This window comes from Heterodontus francisci, chromosome 32 (assembly GCF_036365525.1).
Source record: "Heterodontus francisci isolate sHetFra1 chromosome 32, sHetFra1.hap1, whole genome shotgun sequence".
NCBI lineage: Eukaryota > Metazoa > Chordata > Chondrichthyes > Heterodontiformes > Heterodontidae > Heterodontus > Heterodontus francisci.
In genome coordinates this window covers 23,561,441-23,576,437 of record NC_090402.1, presented here as the reverse complement: position 1 = coordinate 23,576,437, position 14,997 = coordinate 23,561,441, and the positions used below count along the sequence as shown (strand labels likewise).

Here is a 14,997-nt window from a genome sequence, read left to right as displayed (position 1 = left end):
TTTGCCGACATATCTGCTCCGCTATCTCTCCCTGACTGTTTGGAGGCCCATAGTACAGTCCCAGCAAAGTGATGCTAGCAGTTAATTTACTTTAATTACTTTCTTAATTAACTTAGAATAATTCCTATGTATCATAAAATTTACTGTGTTTATTAAATGCTAGTACCACCTTCAACTAAAGTTATACTTTTCTTGATTACATATGTGTAGACCGTCCTGCTGGTAATAGACCTTACCAACGCTAATATAGCTTTGCCAATACTAATAAATCTTACGACTATTAGTAAACCTTACAAATACTGATAAACGCTAATAATACTTAATACAGCTTATGTATTAAGTTGTCCTAATTTGAGCGAATACACTCCCTGCTGGTCTCTCACTCGCTCACTCTGTGTCATAAATTATCAAATCCACTTAGGTTTTTAGTTTATATACTAATGAATCGATCAAATCTTATTTTATATTGGATTGATTGAGATTAAATTAAAAGCTTACCACTGCAGGCTGTTTTCTCTCTCAACTGTAATGTCACTCTGATTTCACTGATTTTTTTCCCCTGCTTTGCTCCTACTGCTCTCTGTGTCTCTCCAGTCTCCAATTCTTTACTGCGCTTTTTAAAACTTTGCTCCCACTGCACTCTCCCTCTGTCTCTCAAATTAAGATGCAGATTACATTTAAAGCACTTTTCCAAAAACCATTTGTAATCATGTTAAACTGGCCTTGGAATATCTAGATAGTGTAACTGCTCATGTCAAATAGATACACTAAAGACTGGGGATGTATTACCTGAAGGATTTTCTTACATTTTCCATCTTCACAATCCCACACACGAACCTATGAGAACAGATGAGAATGAGTCAGCCTTGCAGCCTATTGAAAACAAGAATTTCAATTTAAATGAATCCCTTCACATTCTACCGTTTTATCTTCTGCTGCTGTCACCAGTAGAATTGCATCCAGAGAGAATGAGAGAGCCATCACCCGACCAGTGTGCTCCGTCAGGAGAAAGATCAGGAGCCCATTCCTTGAATCCCATACACGTACCGTCTTGTCCCAGGAACCTGAGGCCTATATAAAACAATAAGAATTTACATCTGAGGGAACTGGTGTTTTGAGTAATAACTTGTTAATCTTTCAATATCAAATCTTCTACAGGATTTTGTATTTTGCCTTTCAAATTCCTCCTCCTGAAGGCACAGGCTTCATCTGGATTGTTACACCAGTAACTCCAATGCATTACCCAATAGACCATCTTTCATTTGTAAGGCTATGGAGAGTGCATTGGGCCATTATAACTGAGTTTCATCTTTTCATCTGGTGTTCACGCATACAATTTCCAATATCAGTCATCAAAAGTCAGAAACAAACTGACTTCCTTCACTAGTCCAGGAGAGCTGAGGAAAATTGTAGGGTTCCCACTGTCAGCCTGGCTAAGATCAGGTAGTTTAGCTCAGGCCAGAGAACTAGGCCTGGATTTTGCAGTGGTTTTTGACAGCAAACTTTCAGCATTTCATGTCATTATTCCTCTGAAACTGACAGTAACTTCAGGATTAAGCACAAGCACAGATTAACACAGAAATCCAGAAGTTGTGGTCTGTCATTCACTGCTCCATCACAAGCTGCCCTGTGGATCCGCCACCAGCAATCAGTGAAATCAGTCGATGTGGTGGGAACTTCCCCTTTTCCGCTCTCACAACGCTGTTCAAAACCCATAAAAAGTAACATCTTGTTCAATCAAATGTAATTTGGTTTTCAATGGTAATCTGAGCAACAACTATTGCTGAACAGATCTGACCCTGAAAAAATATTTTTTTATTTGTGGAGCATTGTTAAATGTCTCCATTATAATTAATTACCAGATTTAGGAAACTAAATTTTAAAATAATTTTTAAAAAAAGCTTTTTCATGCTATTTCAACTTCTACCTTCAGCCAATGTGTACATTCCAATTTTTATTTTGCCGTATGTAAAATTGTTAAAAGGTGATTTGATTTTAGTGCTTTCAATTTCCTGATTGGCTATCTGTGTGAATTCTTTAATGTGATTGGGAATCCCCATTAAAGAACGCTACAATCCACTGCACGTCAAGAGAGGTAAAAGTTCTTGCCACAGATCTCTCAGTGAGGCTCCCTTGGAGGTCAGCGGCGAGCATCCTTGCTTCGCTGCAGACCACAAAGTCAAGGCCCTAGTCCATGTTGCTCATTATCACACCTTAGACTGGATTTTGCACTGAGCCAGTGATGGCATAACTTGTCATTTCAATATCCCCAGTTTCTATTTAATTTCAACATTCAGCTTACCAGCATTCCAAATCCAGAAAATGCTACACAGCTCACATTGCCCGTGTGACCACGCAAAATTAATTTTCGTTTCACTTTTCGTATTTTCCAAATCCTTACTGTATAATCCCAGGATCCAGTGGCCTGTACAAGAAGAACAACTGCTTACTTTGAGGAATCTCTAAGATCCAGCCTTGAAGGACATGGCCTGTGTTGTCTTACAAGAACAGCTGTAGTTTGTAAATACACTTACTACCAAAGAGATTCAAAAGTTTCATTCAAAATATTACCATTCAGTCTTTCAGATGCACCATCTGATGTACTTCTCACATGTTAATGTATTGAATTGTAATTTTCAATATACTTGCTGTCTCCTGCCTATTCTCCACCCTAGATGTTGTTCCTGAGGTGCTGCCACCCTTCAGTATCTCACCCATTCTTCATGGGTGAGGTAACGACAGTGAGTGTTGCTTGGCCCTTTGTTTGGGCTGCATTATAGCCAAGCACAATTCTGTCTACACCTTTTAACACTTCAGATCTCATCTGCTTGACGAAGTTTTCATACACCTATCCTAAAATCCTGCACTATAGTTCAGCATCCTTTATTCCTTTTATCAATTTTTGTTTTTCCACCTTCTTCCACTATTTAAAATGCCTTTTTAAAAAATTCATTCATGGGATGTGGGCGTTGCTGGCTATGCCAGCATTTATTGCTCATCCCTAATTGGCGGAGAAGGTGGTGGTGAGTTGCCTTCTTGAACCACTGCAGTCCATGTGGTGCCCTTGCTTTGCTAGGTGGTAGGGGCTACGGGTTTGGAAGGTGCTGTTGAAGGAGCCTTGGCAAGTTGCTGCAGTGCATCTTGTAGACGGTACACAGTGCAGCCATGGTGTGCTGGTGGTAAAGGGAGTGAATGTTAGGTGGTGGACGGGATGCCAATTAAGCAGGATACTTTGTCAAGAATAATGTTGAGCTTCTTCGGTGTTGTTGCAGTGGCACTCATCCAGGCAAGCGGAGAGTATTCCATGACACTCCTGACTTGTGCCTTGTAGATGATGGACAGGCTTTGGGGAGTCAGGAGACAAGTGCCTTGCAGTGGAATTCACAGCCTCTGACCTGCTGTTATAGCCACAATATTTGCAGACCCATAGAACCATAGAAAAATTACAGCAGAGAAGGAGGCTATTCAGCCCATCATGTCTGTGCAGGCTGAAAAAAAAGCCACCCAATCTAGCACCTGGTCCATAGCCTTGCTGGTTACAGCACTCCAGGTGCATGTCCAGGTACCTTTAAAATTAATTGAGGGTTTCTCCCTCCACCACCGTTCCTGGCAGTGAATTCCAGACACCCACCACCCTCTAGGTGGAAAAGATTTTCCTCATGTCCCCTCTAATCCTTCTACCAATCACCTTAAATCTGTGCACCCTGGTAATTGACCTCTCCACTAGGGAAACGGGTCCTTCCTGTCTACTCTGTCTAGGCCCCTCAATTTTGTACACCTCTATTAAGTCACCCCTCAGCCTCCTCTGTTCTAAGTAAACCAACCCTGGCCTGTCCAATCTTTCCTCATAGCTGCAACTTTCAAGCCTTGGCAACATACTTGTAAATCTCCTCTGTAATCTCTCCAGAGCAATTATGCCCTTTCTGTAACGTAGTGACCAGAACTGTACGCAATACTCCAACTGTGGTCTAACCAGTGTTTTATACAGCTCCAGCATTACATCCCTGCTTTTGAATTCTATACCTCAGACAATAAAAGGAAAGCATTCCATCTGCCTTCTTCACCACTTTATCTACCTCTCCTGCCACCTTCAGGGACCTGTGGATATGCACTCCAAGATCTCTCACTTTTTCTACCCCTCAATATCCTCCCCTTTATTGTGCATTCCCTCGCTTTATTTGCCCTCCCCAATGCATTACCTCACACTTCTCTGGATTGAATTCCATTTGCCACTTTTCCGCCCACTCAACCAAACCATTGATATTTTTCTGCAGTCTACGGCTATCCACTATCAACTACACTGCCAATTTTTGTGTCATCAGCAAATTTCCCAAGCATGCCTCCCGCATTTAAGTCCAAATCATTAATATATACCACAAAAAGCAAGGGACTCAACACTGAGCCCTGTGGAACGCCACTGGAAACAGCTTTTCATTCACAAAAACATCCGTCGATTACTACCTTTTGCTTCCTGTCCCTGAGCCAATTCTAGATCCAACCTGCCACATTTCCCTGTATTCCATGAGCTTTCATTTTACTGACCATGTGGGACCTTGTCAAATGCCTTACTGATATCCATGTAAACCACATCCACTGCACTACCCTCATCAATCCTCCTTGTTACTTCTTCAAAAAACCCAATTAAGTTAGTAAGACATGACCTTCCCTTAACAAATCCATGCTGACTATCCCTGACTAATCCGTGTCTTTCTAAGTGGCAGTTTATCCTGTCCCTCAGAATAGATTCTAACAATTTACCCACCACTGAGATCAGACTGATCAACCTATAATTATTCGGCTTATCCCTCGCACCCTTTTTAAACAATGGTACAACGGTCGCAGACCTCCAATTGTCTGGTACCTCTCTTGTATCCAGTGAGGATTTGAAGATGATCCTCAGCGCATCCACTATTTCCTCCCTGGCTTCCTTTGACAACATGGGATGCAATCCATCTGGCCCTGGTGATTTATCCACTTTCAAGGATGTCAAACCCTCTAGTACTTCCTCTCTCATTATGCTTATCATATCTAATATTTCACAGTCCTCCTCTTTAACTACAATGTCTACATAAACCTTCTCCTTTGTGAAGACAGAGACAAAAAACTCATTAAGAACCCTGCCCACATCTTCTGCATCCTTGCATAAGCTCCCTTGCACATCTCTGATCGGCCCTACCCTTTCCTTAGTTAACCTCTTGCTCTTAATGTACTGATAAAATATCTGTGGGTTTTTCTTGATTTTACCTGCCAATAATTTTTCATGTCCTCGCTTTGCTTTTCTAATTTCCTTTTTTACTTCACCTCTGCACTTTCTATACTCCTCAAGGCTTTCTAAAGTATTAAGAATTTTGTGATTGTCATAAGCTTTCTTTTTCTGCTTTAACTTATCCTGTAAGCTTTTAGATAACCAGGGAGCTCTAGATTTGGCAGTACCACTCTTTATCTTTGTGGGGATATGTCTACACTGTGCCCGTAGAACCTCGCTTTTAAATGCCTCCCACTGGTTTGCCACTGATTTTCCTTCAAGTAGCTGTATCCAGTCCACTTTCACCAAGCCACCTCTCAGTTTCTTAAAATTTACCTTCCCCCAATTTAGAACTTTTACTCCTATTTTATATTTGTCCGTTTCCATGATTATGCTAAAACTATCTCCACTGTTACTTCCTCCATTTGCCCAACTTCATTACAGAAGACTAAATCTAGAATTGTGTCCCCTCTCGTTGGGCTTGTTCTGTGCTGGCTAAAAAAGTTCTCTTGAACACAGTTCAAGAATTTTGTTCCCTCTGTGCCTGTCACACTGTTTGTATCCCAGTTGATATTGGGGTAGTTGAAATCCCCAACTGTTATTGCCCTATAGTTTTTGCACTCAGAAATTTGCATACATATTTGTTCTTCTACCTCCCTCTCACTATTTGGGGGTCTATAGTACATTCCTAGTAGTGTAGCTGCCCCGTTTTTATTTCTGAGCTCCACCCATATGGCCTCATTTGATGATTCATTTAGAATATCATCACTCCTCAAAGCTGTTATTGATTCCTTAACTAATAATGCTACACTTCCTCCTTTTCTATCTCCTTCTCTATCTTGCCTGAAAACTCTATATCCAGGGATGTTGAGTTGCCATTCTTGCCCCTCTTTAAGCCCTCTAGGACTTCTTCTTTGCTTAAGGTGCTATATAAATGTAGGTAGTAAATATGATATTCTATGTGTACTGGGGATAATTGGAGATACAGCACAAGTATAACAGTGAAGAAAATCAAGTTACCAAATGTTCTCCATTGAATGAAAAGGCACATGTTTTGATGACATTCTGATGTCCAGAGAGAGTCTTCACGATGAGGCCTGACTGTTTAAAAGAAAATGACTATAAATGGCTTCAAGTTGGTACAGGAGCAGTGAAATAATAAAACTCCACAAGTGTTTTTGTCCTAAGTATAAAATGAACAAGGGTAACTTATATTTTTGTCAAAAATGCAAATTAAAACTGCCCATAACTATACTTTTTAAATATCACTGTCCTCCTTGAATTGACACAATAATAAATGCCATTATCTTGTGATTTAAAAGGAATGGGATTGAAAAATTCAATTTGCAAATTTTGTAGGAAAAGTCCCAGGATCTCGTGTAATAGAAATAGAACTTTGACTTGTTCAGTCACAGTAAACCCTAACTGTATAGAATGGATAGGTTTTTTTCATCTAAACCACTCTTAGCAGCGTCATACTATGTCTCAAGACTTAATAAATGATTACAATATGTTGATGCAGTGATAATCCCCTGTATCAGGCAGTAAGAGTAAAAGGTGACTTTTACTGCTCTTCAATTGTAGAAGCCTGGCCACTGTATTCCACTGATACCCTGTTGGTCTGGTTCAGTTTCAAACCCCATCACCTTCCTGCAGAAAAGCATGTGTGGAGAAGGGGGATCTTATGGGGAGTGCGGAATACAAAATGGTCAGCCCAATGTAGTTAAAGTACATCCAGTGGGAAGACAACATGAACTGTTTATCAGGCAGACAGAAAGTTTACGGCATTGATTTCTCAGTCGCCCGCTATCGAAACTGTGAAGTGTAATAATTAGTGTCTGTGCATCCCAGAGTTCACACTAACCAAAAGAATGCAAATATCTATTCACCATGTAAATGCAACTGAGCCATCATCACTGCACTTCTAGTAAACTTTTAATTTAAATTTTAAAAAGAAATGTAACATTAAATTCAAAGAGAAAATTTCAATCTGGCCACCAGCACCTCATAAGAAAGTCGTGATTGGTAGCATTCAGGAGATTGTTAGTGCCTAGAACTTTAAGCGACAGGAACACCATTGATGGCAGTGGGGGTAGGGAGGAAGGTGTGACAGGAGAATACAAGAATACATTGACGTGAAATATAATTAATTTGCAAGGCCTACAGATAACCTTTGAATCCCACATGATAGCTTTATGGTCCCAGCTTCCAGATGCGAGCAGCTTTGAATCACGGCTGAAACATACGGACTCCACGCTCTTCGTGTGTCCTAAGAACAACAACACAGCTCGTTGGACCATGTTAGAGAATAGTGTTAAAGCAACATCAATGAAATGGGGCTCTGTGGCATAGGTTGAAACATTTGAGAATCAATTTTCATACAAATTCAAACTGAATGCCGAAGCTAAAATTTATTGGTTAAAATCAAAATCTGTAAATATCACTGAATTTATTTTTATCATCAAATTCTGGATATCTGGATTTTCTTTTCTTTTTCCATTAATTTGTGTCTGATCTAAACTTCACAGAAGCAGCCCTGATACGAACGAAAGATTCAGAGAATGTGTAGTTTTTGCAGGAGAATGTTAAAATCGTTTTCGGAGAATCATTTTCTTCCCTTAACCATTACCATAGTCTGATGAATCGATGACATCATGAAAATGGAAATGTACTTCATGATAAGTTTTGCATTTAGGACTAAATTGTGCATAAAACTGTCGTGTTGCCTTCTCGTCAAGGTTCACAGGAGATTTACCAGAATGAGAGCAGGGATGAGGAATCTCAGTGATGTGGAGGGTCTGGAGAAGCTAGAATTGTTCTCCTTGGAGCAGAATGTTTAAAGGGAGATTTAATACAAATGTTCAAAACTATGAAGAGATTTGACAGAGTGGATCAGGAGAAACAGTTTCTACCAGTGGTGGGTCTGTAACCAGAGGACAGAGACTCAAGAGCCAGAGAAATGATGAGAATTTTTTTTATGCAGAATGTTATGATCTGAATGCACTGCCTGAAAAGGATGGTGGAAGCAGATTCAATTGTGATTTTCACAAGGGAATTAGATCTATCCTTCAAAAGGAATGATTTGCAGGGCTATGGGGAAGAGCAGTGCATTGGGATTAATTGGATAAATCTTGCACAGAGCTGGGCAAAGGAACAATGGGCCAAATGAAAGATTCTACGATTCATTCACCAAATTAATCAAAAAAAGGTTCAACACCAACATCTGCAATGTCCAATGCTTGCTTGGAAAAGGTTGCTTGGGAGTTAATCATATTTTACTTTGATCTAAGCATTGGGGAATATCCCATTCAAAATATGGGCCCAGGTTTTGTATTTAACTGTAATGACTGGATCAAGATTTCGGGACAGTGAGAGTAAACATTCTATTTGCATTTTTCATTCTATTTATTGCTTTGTACATTGGAATTGTATATTAAATGGATAGAAAACAATTCAGTTGGTTAAAAGTTTGTTGAGAATTGTAACATCTTCATCTACAGTCTGGACTAGAAGCAGAGCAATAAAATGTTTTAGAAACTGGACGGAAATACCGGTCTTAATGTCTACCCTGCTGATGCCACTTCCTTTAACGTTAAAAGCTCTCCTTTTATTAAAAGTTTCCTCCACACCATATACAAAGTGTACCCCTGTTTCCATTAATCAACATATATGGCAAAAGCTGCTCAGAAAAACAGGTTTTTTTTGTACTCGTTCAGGGGATGTGGGTGTCGCTGGCTACGCCAGCATTTATTGCCCATCCCTAGTTACCCTTGAGAAGGTGGTGATGAGCTGCCTTCTTGAACCGCTGCAGTCGTTGGGGTGTAGGTACACCCACAGAGCTGTTAGGAAGAGAGTTCCAGGATTTTGACCCAGCAACAGTGAAGGGACAGTGATATAGTTTCAAGTCAGGATTGTGTGTGGCTTGGAGGGGAACTTGCAGGTGGTGGTGTCCCCATGCATTTGCTGCCCTTGTCCTTCTAGGTGGTAGATGTCGCAGGTTTGGAAGGTGCTAGCGAAGGAGCCTTGGTGCGTTGCTGCAATACATCTTGTAGATGGTGCACATTGTTGCCACTGTGCATCAGTGGTGGAGGGAGTGAATGTTGAAGGTGGTGGATGGGGTGCCAATCAAGCAGGCTGCTTTGTCCTGAATGGTGTCGAGCTTCTTGAGTGTTGTTGGAGCTGCACCCATTCAGGCAAGTGGAGAGTATTCCATCACACTTCTGACCTGTGCCTTGTAGATGGTGGACAGGCACTTGGGAGACAGGAGGTGAGTTACTTGCCACAGATTTCCCAGCCTCTGACCTGCTCTTGTAACCACAGTACTTATGTGCCTGGTCCAGTTTGGTTTCTGGTCAATGGTAGCCCCCAAGATGTTGATAGTGGGGGATTCAGCGATCATAATGTCATTGAATGTCATAGGGAGATGGTTAGATTCTCTCTTGTTTGAGATAGTCATTGCCTGGCATTTATGTGGGGCAAATGTTGCTTGCCACTTATCAGCCCAAGCCTGAATGTTGTCCAGGTCTTGGTGCATGTGGACATGGATTGCTTCAGTATCTGAGGAGTTGCAAATGATGCTTATTGTGCAATCATCAGTGAACATCCCCACTTTTGACCTGATGATGGAGGGAAGGTCATTGATGAAGCAGCTGAAGATGGTTGGGTCTAGGACACTACCCTGAGGAACTCCTGCAGTGATGTCCTAGGACTGAGATGATTGACATCCAATGACCACAACCATCTTCCTTTGTGCTAAGCATAACTCCAACCAACGGAGAGTTTCCCCCCCCCCCCACCCCCCCGATTCCCATTGACTTCAGTTTTGCTAGGGTTCCTTGATGCCATACTCTGTCAAATGCTGCTTTGATGTCAAGGGCCATCACTCTCACCTCACCTCCAGAGTTCAGCTCTTTTGTCCTTGTTTGGACCAAGGCCATAAGGAGGTCAGGAGCTGAGTGGCCCTGGTGGAACCCAAACTGAGCATCAGTGAACTGAACAAGTCCTGCTTGATAGCACTGTCAATGACCCCTTCCATCACTTTGCTGATGATCAGGAGTAGACTGATAGGATGGTAATTGGCCAGGACTGTTTCTTGTGATTTAGGATGTATCTACTACTGAAGCAACAATACATAGAACAGACTTTCCCAAAACAACAGCTTCCCAAAATTTAAACAGAATTTGGGCGGCACAGTGGCGCAGTGGTTAGCACTGCAGCCTCACAGCTGCAGTGACCCGGGTTCAATTCTGGGTACTGCCTGTGTGGAGTTTGCAAGTTCTCTCTGTGTCTGCGTGGGTTTCCTCCGGGTGCTCCGGTTTCCTCCCACATGCCAAAGACTTGCAGGGTGATAGGTTAATTGGCCATTATAAATTGCCCCTCGTATAGGTAGGTGGTAGGGAAATATAGGGACAGGTAGGATGTGGTAGAAATATGGAATTAGGGTAGGATTAGTATAAATGGGTGGTTGATGGTCGGCACAGACTGGGTGGGCCGAAGGGCCTGTTTCAGTGCTGTATCTCTTAAAAAAAAACCAGAAAATCATGTGGGGTTGGCAGCAGTTATGACAGTGCTCATATATTTTTTGTTCAGTATTTTTTTTGAGGACTCTTGTATTTTAGAATTATGGACATTGTTTTATTTGGGAAAACTGAAACAGATTTCATGGATTTTTTTCACTGGGGTCATTGAAAGGACACTGAGAGGTCTTGTTTGAAAACATTTATTGGAAGTCACCTGTCTTCAGATAAATACCCAGCAGGGGCTTTTTGACTTGGGGAGATGTTTACAGAGAAGTGACAGGTCAAGATTCATAGGGGTCAGGAGGCTTGATTCTTGAGATATTGATTTTGGTTTCACTTTGGACGGTATGTTGGAGTGTGAACTGTTTTGAAGGCAGTTAGGAAAAATACAGCCAAGAGAGCAGTCACCATCAGCACCCTCTTCCATCTCTGAGAACTTCTTGAGAATCAAGCATAAGACATAGAGAAATAGATGCTGCATTTCTCCTGAAAAGTCTGCCAGAAACCCCCGTTGTCACATTTCTCCCGGAAAGCCTGTCAAACTGATCTTCAACGTGCCCGAAAATAACTGTTCTAGAAAGATCCCAGTGACAGCCATCTACGCATATTATTTGGGATGCCAAACCAAAAAGGGACAACTGACATCTTTACACATCTTTTTTTTACTTCAAGAATTAGCAAGTATTTGGCCCAAGTATTCTTTTTTGTCTTTTTTTTTGTAACAGTGCTCGAAAGAGAAAATCTCTATTTTTCAGTTAGTGCGTGCGTGTGTGTGTGTGCGTGCGAGAGTGAGTGAGTGCGGCTAAGTAAAATGGAACTTTCATATTTCAATCTGTGTGTTAATGCTTTACTTTGTTACTGGTTAAGTCTTGTTTAATAATAAACTGATAATTTTGTTGTTTATTAAACAAACATAGTTAGTGTATGTTATTCTGGTATAAAAATAGAGTGGATGATATTGGTAACCAGGTAAACATTTAAAAAAATATATGTTGTGCCCTGTGGAAAAGTGGAACTAGAAAAAAACAGTGCACTCCTCCCACTTTGGTTGTAACACAACCATCTAAGTTCGAACTGGACAAAGTGGTTTTGGAGGTGACAGCCCAGTCATTTCAATATTTGAAAACTGGACAGCAGAAGTTTGGTTTTATGCCTGTTTCACACATGCAAATAGCATCTTGTTAATGCAGCAAACTCCAAGCCTTGCCCCAGTCTGGAATTTTAGTTTGGGCAAAGATAGTAACCCTGGTCACCACCATGCTGGGTAAGAGTGTTTTCTGCCTCAGTTGTGATCAGACTATTTTCTCATCCAGATACCTTGTAGAATGTGCAGACACTCTGCTGTTTCTGTGTTCCATACTCTTACAGTACAATCACAGGAGCCAGTGGCGAAGAGTGTAGAGTCACCGGAGAATGCACAAGCCTTCACTGGTCCTGTTGGAGTAGAAGCAACATACTGAATCTGTTCACCACTATAATTACACAGTATGTAACATTACACTGCCAAAAAAACACCATTTTAAACAATTCTGACACAATCCCAGCACTAGAAACATGGGCCTGCTCAAGCTAATTTAGTTAACAAGCCCAAATGATGAGCCTTTCCTAATCTGAGCATTTCTGTTAATGGCTCCCACCTTTCAGCTGTGAATGTGGCAACAGTAAACTGTTTGATGTTGGATTCCATTATTTATACACCATCATTAGAAGAATAAAAGCAAAATACTGCGGATGCTGAAAATCTGAAATAAAAACAGAAAGTGCTGGAAATATTCAGCAGGTCTGGCAGCATCTGTAGAGAGAGAAACTGTTAACATTCCAAGTCAATGACCTTTTATCAGAACCGTTCTGATGAAGGGTCATCAACCTGATACGTTAACTCTGTTTCTCCCTCTACAGTTGCTGCCAGACTTGCTGAATATTTGTCATTAGAAGAGGTTGTTTTCATGCTGCCTTTTGAAACATCCAAGCGTGTTAACATTGCAAAGAGTATTATGCTGAATAAGAATATTTTGGCGTCTGGAATAAATTATCATCTGTTCAACAAACCTAACAATCTTTCAGCCACATCATTCCTCTGATCTGCACTAACATATTTTCCTGAGCCATAGAAATGAAACCACGCAACTGTTATCCAAAATGTGATGTGTCTTTAATTCTAGTGGCTCCTCCCACAATGATTTCCATTTCTAACAGTGTGTATTTGTGTGTGTGCATTGTGCTGCACTGCCTGATGTTGGTCTTCTCTCTTAGTGCAACCCCTAGTGGAGACCCTTGTGAAGTGACTGGCAGATGTGCACTTCTGAGAAGCTCCTGTGATTATGGTGGTGCTTGACCCTCTATGAGCACAGACTGAGATGCGCCAGCTGCAAGATGCAGCAACTCTGCAAGCTGCCTGTTTCCTGGCACAAGAGAAGCCATTGGAGAAGGAAGGCGGTTACGGTGGAACAGTGTAAATGTGTTCTCATTATGACAGACAACAATAACATCCATTGCCATTTCACCCCTGACCCTGCTTCTGAGCTCATTGCTACTGTGCCAGTGAACTGATCAATAACAGCAATGACATTATTGAAGCTGGCATTGATATAATCAACCAACTCCTGCAAAGCCCTCTGACCCACAATTCAGCTGTTGCAGTACCCCACTGGGGTAGGAAACAAGACATCCCTTCTGTTTTACACCTGCTTCAGCCAGCTTTCTAAGAGCCTCCTTCTTGAGTTGTGTTGCCACAACTGCTCACAGCTATTTTCCAGAGCTTGTAGAACACAATCAGCAACTAAATCCCCTCAAAGACCTGCAGAAACACACAAATTCTCACCCCTGGAGGCCAGTCATTAAAGTCCAAAGTGTTTATCAGATCCGACACTTAATGCACGGTTGTTGGACCTAGAAATGTCCCAGGTTCAGTAATGTGCAGGTCAGCTACGTGCAAACTGTGCAACCGCTAACACAGTTGGCCGAGATGAAAATCAGCTCAAAAATCTCATCATTGAGAGGAAATATTATTTTATAAAATTAAGGCAAATGGTCCCCTAAAATCATTGATTTCCGCAAGTGATAGAACTAATACAATCCACATCATTGGAGAGCACAGATATTTATTCCACAGTTAATCTGATCGCACAGTATTTAATATCTTTAGTCCCATTTACAAACCTTGGGGAAAGATTTCTCTGCTTACTACATATTAGCGCGGTCTCAACAAAAGGGCAGGTTTGCCTTCCATTAACAATTTTAACAAAATTTTAAGTACATTCTAAAAGATATATTAGAAATAGCAACCAGAGCAAATCTTCACCCCAATGATATTAGCACGGCTTGCGCATTTTAAATGAAGTAATTCATGAGCAAAGGAATCAGACAATAACATTACTGATGATGACCAACAATTGTTTAAAAAGTATTTACTGAGTGACAAGCAGCTCAGACTGTATTAGACATCGATAAAGATCACAAAAATACATCCAAAAATATATAGGGCTGATGAATAATGTACAGCCAAGGTTGTTGTCAAATCCTAGATTATAGATAGTGCCAAATCTCAAATATGTAAAGAATACCTACAAACAAGTAAAAGGTCTCACAAATTTTGTACCTGTGTGGCCTTCTACTTTGGATAGAAGATTTCCATTTCCAACATTCCAGACACAAACGTTACAGTCATCGGAACCTGTTAATAGGAGCCGGCCATCTCTAGAAAACGTGCACTGGTTCACCTGCACAAAACAAGCCATTTCATAACAAAGTACCTTGATCAGCGCAGCTACTCACAGTAAATTTCCAAACACTAATAGATTTTTTTATTATCTGTCACTAAACTAGACTGAGAATTATTACATAGAATTGCATAAAATGTACAGCACAGAAGACCTTCAGTCCAATAGGTGTTTCTGCTCCACATGGGTCTCCTCCCACCCTATTTCATCTAACTCCATCAGCACAACCTTCTATTCTTTTCACCCACGTGTTTATCTAGCTTCCAAATAAATCCATCTATTCTATTCACCTCAGCTACTCCTTACGGTAGTCAGTTCCACATTCTAACTACTCTCTGTTAACAATTCCTTATTGGATTTATTATTGACTATCTTCTATTCATAACTCCTAGTTTTGGTCTACCCCAACAGCTCTATGCTTACCCTATCAAACACTTAAAGACGCACAGTCAAAGAAGTATAAAGGGAGTGGGGTTTATTGATGGAGTTCACGAGAATATGGCTAAGATAGCTA

General features: G+C 41.0%; 1 protein-coding gene across 1 annotated transcript; it reads right to left on the bottom strand.

Annotated features, from left to right (window-relative positions):
* Positions 1–891: 891 nt before the first annotated feature.
* On the bottom strand, positions 892–14,501 carry LOC137347464 (WD repeat-containing protein 38-like). Its single transcript, XM_068011908.1, has 5 exons — positions 14,363–14,501; positions 7,417–7,586; positions 6,266–6,346; positions 2,303–2,425; positions 892–1,071 (listed from the first exon to the last, which is right to left on the bottom strand). The coding sequence occupies exons 1-5, from the start codon at positions 14,499–14,501 to the stop codon at positions 892–894; spliced, it is 693 nt and encodes a 230-aa protein (XP_067868009.1).
* Positions 14,502–14,997: the final 496 nt, after the last annotated feature.